The sequence below is a fragment of the Sciurus carolinensis genome, chromosome 5, assembly GCF_902686445.1.
Source record: "Sciurus carolinensis chromosome 5, mSciCar1.2, whole genome shotgun sequence".
Classification (NCBI taxonomy): Eukaryota; Metazoa; Chordata; class Mammalia; order Rodentia; family Sciuridae; genus Sciurus; species Sciurus carolinensis.
In genome coordinates this window covers 144,877,817-144,888,028 of record NC_062217.1, presented here as the reverse complement: position 1 = coordinate 144,888,028, position 10,212 = coordinate 144,877,817, and the positions used below count along the sequence as shown (strand labels likewise).

The window sequence follows — 10,212 nt, the reverse complement described above, 5'->3', positions numbered from 1 at the left end:
AAAAACAAGGCAAAGAGGGAAAAAAGTAAAACAAGATATCCTAAAGGAAAGAACAGATAAGGAAGAAAGTGTGTTGAAAGTTAAAAGGGAAGCCAGGAAAATAAGACCATAGAAGAGAGGTTGAGGGATATGAGGAGTTATATAAAGAGAAAATCGTGATATGATTTCCTCCAATTTAGAAGATGTTTTCTCTAGTTATAAAACATCATTCTACACATATCTGGTTAGAGGCAGATTCTTACCTGAACCTAGTAGGCTTATCTTGTTTTTCTTTAGAAAATTGTTTTTCTTTCATAACTTCTACCAACACTTCATCTGTGTTTCTTACTTTTTTTACTTCACAGAAATTTTGGCACGCATAAGTGCAAAGGCAGAAGTCAAAGGTAAGTATTGATTTGACTCTGGGACCATCTTTTTCATCCCTCAAAGACCATCAATGAGATATGAACTTGTTAGAAAACAAATGTTTCATGAATTCACACATATTCAGGATTTACATACTTCTGCCATGACATTTTGAAACAACTATCACTTTTTCTTTCTCCCATGTGGCTTAGAGTTGCAAAGCTTATTAATCAAACTATATCTAGGTTTCATTAATCATCTGTACCTAGGTTTCCAGTGACCAGCATCTGGTACCAGCTAAGCCAGAAATTTAAATACCTTTTCCCTTAAGATAACTTATAACATGATAACTTTCATGATTTATAAATCTGTACCCTAACCTCAGCCCATTATCTTCCATTGGAGTAGATTTAGATTTAGGACAAGATTGGAGAGTAAAATCCCTTATTTCCCTTAGGAAATCTTCTCTATTACTAATATTGGGTTGAGTTAGTAGCAGTATAGTATTCAAAAAAGGGCATGTAAAAGAAAACTACTTCTCTTGGCTTCCTATTTTACCCCCTCCTGTCACTCAGTACCAAATGTGGGATCAGGATAACAATCATACTATATGAAAGAGTATAAATTTCTGTTTGAACTTATAACCAAGTTTAATTCCATGCAGAATTGAAGAACTTTAAAATCAATTTCAGTTTTTGTTATAAATTATCTTTTTTTCTTACTTCCCTCAATTCTTCAGCTACCACATACAGGAATAAAATTACTCAAAGGTATTCTAATCAAGTGGACAGACCTAAAATAAAAGTTAAGAGAAGGACAAGGGGCAGAAGGAGGATGGAGGAGAAAGAGGAGCAAGAAAAGGAAAAGGGGCAGGAGGAGGGGGGAAAACAAAAACAAAAAATCGTGCTCTGAGAAAAATCGAGGCATCTGAGAGCCAGTCCTCTTATAAAAGGCTTGAATAGGCTTATGTAACATAGCATATTAGAAATTTGGGTAAGAAAGAAACATCATTTGAAAAAGTAGAGTTTCTATAAACACTAAGAAACCTTAATATTTAAAACCTTGAATCATCCCATAAATGTATATTTCAGTAGAGTTTTATAAGGAAAGCTCATGCAAAAAGCAAAAGTTGCAATTTTACATGGGCAATTCATTAGCCTTGTCCATCTTCAATATCAAAGAAATGTTCTTTGTCTTTATATAATACGACCCACTGATTTGCTGTTCACACCAAAATGATTCTGTTACTCTCTCTAACTTCATCATTTAAGGAGGCAAACAGACCTGCCATGGTCCTGGTTCTCCCTGCAAGATGAAGAGGGACCTACAAAATATCTCCTACTTCCATTCTTTTCGGTCAGTAAAGTGCATCCACTAGACTAGATTCCTGTACTCCCTGTCTAGTTCACAATGGTGCAGCATGGAATGAGTCTGCCCACCTTCCCCATTCGACTGTCAGTAAAAGAATATAGGTACTCATTTCTTCATTTAGAACAGTGATCTTCATGAAATTTTAATCTTGTTCCATTTGAGATGATGCATAGCACTGATTTTTACAGGATTGGCAAAATGAGAATAATTCATGAAGCTCCACAATAGGGACATGGATAAGGACAATATTCTCCTTTGTTTAATATTTGAAAGTTCTGACAAAAAAACTTAAAAAGCAACTTGTTTACATTTTATCAATAGAGTGGCTTTTCCAGAAGAAAGTCAGTGAATACATTCTTCAAACGGATTTAGCTGCAGGGCACAGAGCAGATTGATGCCATATTCTTCACCTGAAGTCCCATCTTCATTGTATCCCAAGATGTTTCAGTTGACTCCTATAGAGCTAAAAATTCAATGGATATGGAACAGCACAAAAGGTCTGATTTTTAAGCTTTTCATTAAAATTATGGTATGTTTGTATATTGCAGGGCTGAAGGAAAGAGCATTATAGTTTTACTACCAAAACAAAGACAGAATTAGCATTGAGTAGATAATTTTTAAACACAGCTTGTAATATTATAAAAGTAGTGATCCATGTTGTCTTTCCTTCGAAACTATAGAGTGTAGTATACCTAACGAATTTGACAAGGTGAAATACAAAAAGTTGTTGCCTTTCCAAAACTGGAAATCTATATGATTTGGTGAGACTCTATCCTTAATTACATCATGAATTGCATTTCTTTTTTTTTTTTTTTTGTGGTGCTGGGGATTGAACCCAAGGCCTTGGGCTTGCAAGGCAAGCACTCTACCCACTGAGCTATATCCCCAGCACCATGAATTGCATTTCTCCTTGCAAACTGTAAATATCAATTTGCTGATAAGGCAATAGATTTTTTGTCCTCATCACAAAAGAAAATTGATGGTTGGTGAGGTACTATATGAATTAATTTGATGGAATTTTTCTTCAGTGTAGAAGCAGATCAGAACATCACATTGTATCCCATAAGTATATATAATATTTGTCCATTAAAATTTAAAAATAAAATATTCCATAAAATTAAAAAATAATTTCCTTATGATTTTTTTACTCGTTTTACAAATAATTATCATGTATATATAGCTTCTAATCAGCTGATTAAGGAACAAAATCATAGTTTGTTAAGACTGAGCAGAACTAAATTTCTGAGAGTGACTAGCTCTTTCATCTCTAGTACAGTGACCTGAGAAGGAAAAATCTACCACAGACAGACAGGAAGAAGAAGAAACCAGCTAGGCTTTTAAAAAAACATTTAAAGATTGCATGTGGACTGGCATAATGTATTCCTGCCAACTCTTTGTCACCAGCCTCCAAGGATGAGTGGCAGGGAGCAGGGTGTAGGACGCCAAAGGGATCAGCCAAAGAGAGCTGGGAGTAATACCTTGAGGGACACCAGGTCATCACTGAGCCTAAGGCAGTGGGTTCCCCAGGACACGGGACAAAGCAGGGAAGAATCTCCTGGGGCACAGAAAACCTGAAACACTTGGACTGTTGGGAAAGAGGGGTGAGCTTTACAAGGAGCCCTTGAGCTGGCCCATTGTGGGAAAAACTGCTTATGAAGGACAGTAGTGAGGTACAGATGAGAGGCAGTGAAAGAAACTCCCTGGAATGGTAAAGTGGTCTGTTTCTTTGATACCCAAAGTCTGGTCCACGGACAACAGTATGAGCATTGTTTGAAATGTGGGCCTTGGCTCTCACCCTCGGTCCCAATCATTTTTAAGCAATTGAAATTAATTAATGAAATCAGTTTTTATTTTAACAAGACCCCTGAGTGATTTGCATACACATTAAACATTGGTTAGCGTGGTCTTTTAAGGTCCATTCTTATTCTTAAAATTCTACCTTAAGAATATGTACAATCAAAGTGCTGCACATTCCAAGCAGGAGAATCTCCATGTTGCTAGAATAATCAAAGAAAACTTCATTGAGGAATCCAAAGTTGAGTCGGTCCTTAAGGACTGGAGGGGAGAGATGGTCATGTCAAGAGATAACATAAATGAAGGCAGTGAGGCAGACACAGTGATACTGAGCAGCCTATCGGGAACAGATGGTTTGGAGTTGGCCTGGTAGTGGGTAGGGAGGTTTGCTAGGGCTATTATCATAAGTCCTGACTCTTACTTTTCCGAAAGAAATAGGTGACACATGTTGCTCCAAGGAACATAATCCAGACGCTGGACAGAATGGTCCGAGTTCTGTAACAGAGGCTCAAGGGCAGTGTTGTGGTAGCACAAGAAGCATTCTGACTTGGAGGTTAGGAGAAGGCTTTGTGAAAGGAGTGGAATTAGAGCTGAGCTTTGAAGGTATAGTGGGACAAGGGTATTCCAAGTTGAGATGACAACTCGAATAGCATTGGGGAAGAATCAGTGCAGCTTGCTGGAACATAAGGGAAATCAGAAGAGTGAAATGGATGTGAGCTTGAGAGAGCTGACAGCCAGGATTGTTGAAAACCTGGAACATAAGCTGGTGAGTTTGGCTATATTTTGCAGGTCTTAGAAAGCCAGGAATGATTGCAGTTGGGGAACAATGGGATTCAACCTCCTCTTTACAGAGATTAACCCAGCCACAATAGATGGGAGGCAAGAGGTAGGAGTGCAGGTGAAACGTAGTACAGATCTTTGCTAGGACAGCACAGTGAGTTTGGAAGCGGGGATCAAAATAGAAAATGTTACAAAGGCAGAATGGGCACCTCCCATTGATGAAGTTGATTCTGATCTTGGTGAGATGAGGCAGTGATGGCATTAATCGTGATAAAATATAGGGGGAGGATCAGGGTTGGGGGTAAAGGTAGAGTTCAGTTTAAGACATCCCAAATATACCCCCTCCCCTGCCGAGCTCCCAAGACTCCCCTCCCCTCCCTTCATAGAACTTCACTATAAGGGTGAGGTTTATTAGATGAATATATCTCACTTGCCATTGCCACATCCATGGTCTCTGGTGCTATGCATGCTATTCAACATACATACAAAAGGGATATACAAACCAAAAGTCAACTCTGTTGCTGATGAGGGTGATGCCATTATCGTGTCAATTTAAATTTGAAAATTAATTTCTCTACTTAGAGAAATGCAAAAGCTATGGCAATGCCTTCATCCCACAAACAATCTGGAATGACTCTTACCAGTTATGCCTGTGAACAAACCCTGTGTTCAGTTATGTTAGTCTCGAGTGCAAATAAAAGTTGGATAATTAGCCATATATTGTCATGTGAAGTAAGAAAAATCAATAGACACATGGTCTCTTAGGCAATCTACCAGCTGAGAAGATAAGTCTAATTCCAAAACTCCAAAGTTGTGAGAGCATCCTGAGGAAGGCTGCAGAAAGAAGCTGCAGACTGAAGCGGACTGGGAAGTAGTGGTCTTTGCAGGAGCCTATTCCTACACAAGTTCAGTGGTTTCTAAATTACAGGAAACCACCTCTACATTTCAGTAAAGGAGACACTGGCATATTGAATCATCGCACCCAATGCCTCACTCCTTTCCTGTGTAGAATTAATCGTCCAGTCCTTTGCTGCACGACTTTGCCATTCCTCCAAGCATTTCTCTGACTGCTGACAATGAGCTTGGTCAAATGGCTTGATTTTGTCAATGGGATGTAGAGGAAGTGACAAGGGGTCTGTCCTGGCTGAGGCCTTAAGAGACATCCTAGTTTCACTCTTTCACTCTCATGAGCCTCTCCATTCATCATGGGAATGTGTCCCAAGAAGCCACTGGGCAAGGAAAATAAGAGATACACGTGATGGGCCTGATCCAGACTCACCAACGGGAGTAGAGCTTCTCAGCTGACTTGCAGACCCCTAAACATGAAAACTGTGAGCTTGTGATGAAAAATCAAACCTAATGCCAACTGAAAGAATCATATGGTTAGTGAGTTTAGCTAATTATGAGCAACTAGCATGCTCTAACAAGATAAAATATACCAAAATTTGAATCAGAGGGGCCAGACCAATTTGGGTGAAATTCAGCTTATTGAGAACAAATGGGAATAAATTTTAATAGTAATTTGCCTATAATGTGAAAGCTGTTCTGTGGGCTATTAAAAAACTGATGTTTATTTTGACATTCATATTACATTTTGAGAAATGCAAGCATTGTGAATTATCTCGTGTTATCTTTAAATCCAGGTGAAATTTTCCCAAGATTACTCATCAGGCATGGTAGACCAAATAACATGCATCTCTGTGTTCATAGGATAGCAGAGAAACATTAGGAATAAAGTAAAATTCTCAGCTAAGATCTTAAAAGCTCATTTAATAATAATACAAACCTTTGCTTATAATAAATATAATAGTAAGAACGGTATAGCACCTATACCTATATAACCACAGCTATAGAAAGATGAGGGTTTTACTTAATTTGGTGCCAAGGATTGAATCCAGGGGTGCTTATCTACTGAGAAACCTCCCCAGCCCTTTTTTCATATTTTATTTAGAGTCAGGGTCTTGCAAAGTTGCTTAGGGCCTCGCTAAGTTGCTAAGGCTGGCCTTGGACTCAAAATCCTCCTGCCTCAGCCTCCTGAGCCACACAGATGAGAGGCATGCAATATGAGGCCTGGCATTAACTGTCTTTTTATCTCTAAGTGTGTTGTTAGTCATACACTGACCAACTTGGTAACCACTGGTTATGTATATACTGAGCATATTTATTACCAATTTAAGAATTATAATAGTTGGAACATTTCGCCTGGCCCCCTCCCCCTGACTCCTCTGAAATACACACACACAGCCTAATTAAGTAGCTTCATTTTTTCTCTACATAGGAAACCACTTATGCTTATTTCATTCCACTGTGGGTTCATAGAAAAAAATTCTCACATTATAAAGCAGCAGGTTTCATAGAACCAAGTTTTGAGTCCCGGGTGAAAGTCCAGAGAAAAATTGTAATCAATTATAACCAGTGGCCAATCCAATATTAAAATTAGTTGAAAGGGATCCATTTATTTGGTCAGATCCACCCAGAATGGCCCACAGCAAATCTTGGATCTACCTCAAAAACAACAACAACAACAACAAAATAAACAAACTTTTCCTTGAATAGAATTAAGATTAGATTGTACCTGCTAATTGTCAGGTTATCTCCATAATTTTACTTGTACAAGTGGAATTTGGCTACCAAAGACCTAAGAGGTGTTTTGTTTCGTTTTTGGCAACAAAACAGAAACGGAATAAGATTTGTGTTGTCTGAAGGAAACTTGTAAATTCTAATTCTAACTCGCTGAGGGTAAGTATTTAGAGAAGAAAAAGCAATAGACCTGGGCAGTGGATGTGAGTTTGAGCTTAAGCGCCACTGTGGGCATTAGGAGAGTCAATACCAACCTTCCTTGGGTCGCTGTGAGAATGAAATGAGAAAATGAAGATAATGCCTTTGGGCACAGAACACAGTACACCAGAAATTCAGTCAGTAGCAGCCATGATAATAGAGGCAACTGCCACTGGAAAGAGTTTGAACTTGTTCCAGTTGGGTCCCTGATTCCTAATCAAGGTTCAGTAACTTTAATTGTGAGTGACAGAAAAGAAAGGTTCCTGTCCACAGTTTTATTAAATTTATATTTGCTTGTTATAAAAATGTCCCAATGATTAATTCAAAAGATTTAGGGACAGTTTGCTTCTTGTTTCTGGGAGAGCCTTTCTTCCCGCATCAGCTCAACAGTCAGTCCCCAGATCAAGAGATGGGCAGTTAGTTTGGTAATAGATGAGACTAAGACATCACCACTCAGTCCCACTCAACAATCCTTAAAGGAAAGAGGCACGGGGTCTCTTCATGTCTCCACGATAAGGCCCATAGCTACATCTTTCACAAAATACTCCGTGGAATAAGTACATGAAGCCCAAATTTGGGAGACAGGTGGTAACAACACTTTCTGCGGGGTTCCTGGTACATTTTGATATGTAAATACTTTGACAGGGCAAAAGCATGCCACTCCATTCTGATACCACCCTATCTCAAAATGAGACCTCTAGACAATAACAATTGGCCCACCTTTAATGTTCCACCAGTCCTCTTTGTGGTGCAGTTGGTTAACACATTGAGCTGCTGGCTGAGGGGTGTGTGGTTTGAGTCTACCCAGGGATGGTCTTGTCTCTGCAACTTCTTGGTGATGAAATGTTATTTAACTAATAATGGTGGTAATTGCACAACATTGTAAATGTTCTGAATGCCACTAAACTGCGCTAAACTGAGTGTTAAGATGGTGAACTTTACGCTATATGTATTTTAACATAGTGATCACAAAACTCCAAAAGATGCATTGGAGGGTGCACTTTTCTGACACTGAGTTGTAACTGCATTTTTCTTCCTAGCATGTGTACACTACCTCATAGTTTGCCTTGATACATGAATGCCTATATGTGTATCTGCTTTTTAAAAATCTCTTGTGTGAGCATTCCCCTTGGTAGCATTTGACATCATCCAAGAATATGTGACAAATTCACATCCCTATGTCAAGTGGATTGGGGATTGAGAATTTTATTAACTGCATGGGCACACAGATTCCCTTGAAAAACTCTTTGGTCTTAGCACATATTTGCTTATTTTAGAAAATTCACCTGATCCAAGGGGCAGACTGAGAATGGGATAAATGTCTGCTCTCCCCAAAGGCACCATATGGCTTTCTTAATGATTGGGAAGCAGCAGGGAAACAGGGATCCTTAAAAAATATGACTGAACCAGTTCCTGAGAGTCTTCTTTTAGCCACTCCACTGCCCAGCACAGGACTCAGGACTCTCAGTTCTCCCAGACAGAGTCAATATTGTTCTTTCATAAAGCACAAATCATGAAAGGTGGCAGGTCTTAAAGACCTGCACAAGCACACAGTACAAAGGAGGAATGGGGTAGGTGGGAAAGACTCACAAAAGATGGCATCTGTCGGAAGGTTCTCGAGGCAGAGGGTGGTGAATAGCTCCCAAGGAAATGCCTCAGCAAAAGCCAAGGAAGCATCATGCTGGTCAAGACTCACCCTGGCAAGCACTGAAGGAGGATGTTGTACATCGTACACGGCTGCATGGAGGAAAGTTCTCCTAGGGGAAGTTTTTTTCTGAGTCCACCAAGCAGATTTCAGGTTCTGCTGCTATACCATTTCTTTCCAGAAATATGAAGGTTTCTTAAAGAAAAACAAGGCTGTGATGATCAAGGCAGCTAAGATGAGGGAGAAGAGGACCATAAGGAATACGTATGTGGAGTGGGAGAGAGGTGGAGAGAATGGCTGCTCAGCTGGGATCATGTTGGTCAGGTTCAGCATGTAGCCCAATGTCCACCCGGCGCTGGCGCCCTGGATCTGCAACAGTGGGAAAAATATGTTGTTTATTGTCCAAGGAGATACTTTATAAGTTTCTTCCAACCCCATCCAGGACACTGCAGCAACAGATTGACAGCATCCCATGTAATTTTCTAAATGGATTGATTTTATGTTCTATTGGGAATATGGTTCTGGGGAAAGTAGAAGTAAAGGATTTGGAGCCTCACTACTGTAGCCCCATAGTTCAGAAAGGACGTTGATACATGACTGACCAATTCTCCTGACTGGAAGAACTTAATTCCAACAGACTTTTGGAACTTGGCATTCTTATTCTCCAGCTTATATGAATGTATGGGCTGGAGAAGAGGGACAAGGGGAGATGAGAGGAAGCAGGCAAAAGAGTGGGGAAATAATGAATGTCTCTGGCCTTTTACAACCTTTGTCAAGCCAGGAAACATCTGCTAATAACCAGACCTTGTACATGATTCACTTAGGGAAAAACTGGACTAATCCCAGTAAATCAACCTCACCAAGCATGAGAAAGGATTCAATGATAAAACATGTTCTGATCCTCTTGTATGCCTAGGAATAATATCCAGTCAGCTCAGAACTTATTGGAATATAGGGGAGCTTTGAATATTAATTGTGGAAATGTTTTTATTACATCAGTTGTGCATGGCCCCAGTATAAGTGCAGGAGATACAGGTAGAAGGAAAGAAGAAAATTAAACCACCCACACTTCACCACTCAGAAATCGCTACACATTTTGTGGCATAGTATTCCAGTTCTCTCTGAGAATTTTTTAATTACAAAGAAGGGGAGTTAAATTTTATGTAGAATAATTCATTTAAGATACCATCATCGTCCCTACATACATCATCGACATACATCATCGTCCCTAGCACAAACTGCCTTACACAGTCTTACTCACCTTACCCAATCATTTCTAAATCCTAAAAATGGAGTAGTTGGACTCCATGATGTGCCCATTTTTAAGGCTTTTAGCACATATTGTCATAAGAGCATGGGTCCCTTCTCCCCAAAACCCTTACTAATATTGGGAATTAATAATTTGTAAAACATCCACTTCCCTGTGGGGAATGGAAACCTCATCTGACTGCATGTGTCAAGGAACGCTCTAGAGTTAGAGGAGTTATCACCCAGGCTTT

The 10,212-nt window shown here is 39.5% G+C and overlaps 1 protein-coding gene across 1 annotated transcript in view; it reads right to left on the bottom strand.

Annotated features, from left to right (window-relative positions):
• Window positions 1-2,460: 2,460 nt before the first annotated feature.
• Entpd1 (ectonucleoside triphosphate diphosphohydrolase 1) overlaps window positions 2,461-10,212 on the bottom strand; it is a 102,224-nt gene continuing 94,472 nt past the window's right edge. Inside the window, exon 10 of the mRNA XM_047553154.1 lies at window positions 2,461-9,082. Within this exon, the coding sequence (XP_047409110.1) occupies window positions 9,015-9,082 (68 nt within the window). The 3' untranslated portion in view covers window positions 2,461-9,014. The remainder of the gene's footprint in view (window positions 9,083-10,212) is intronic.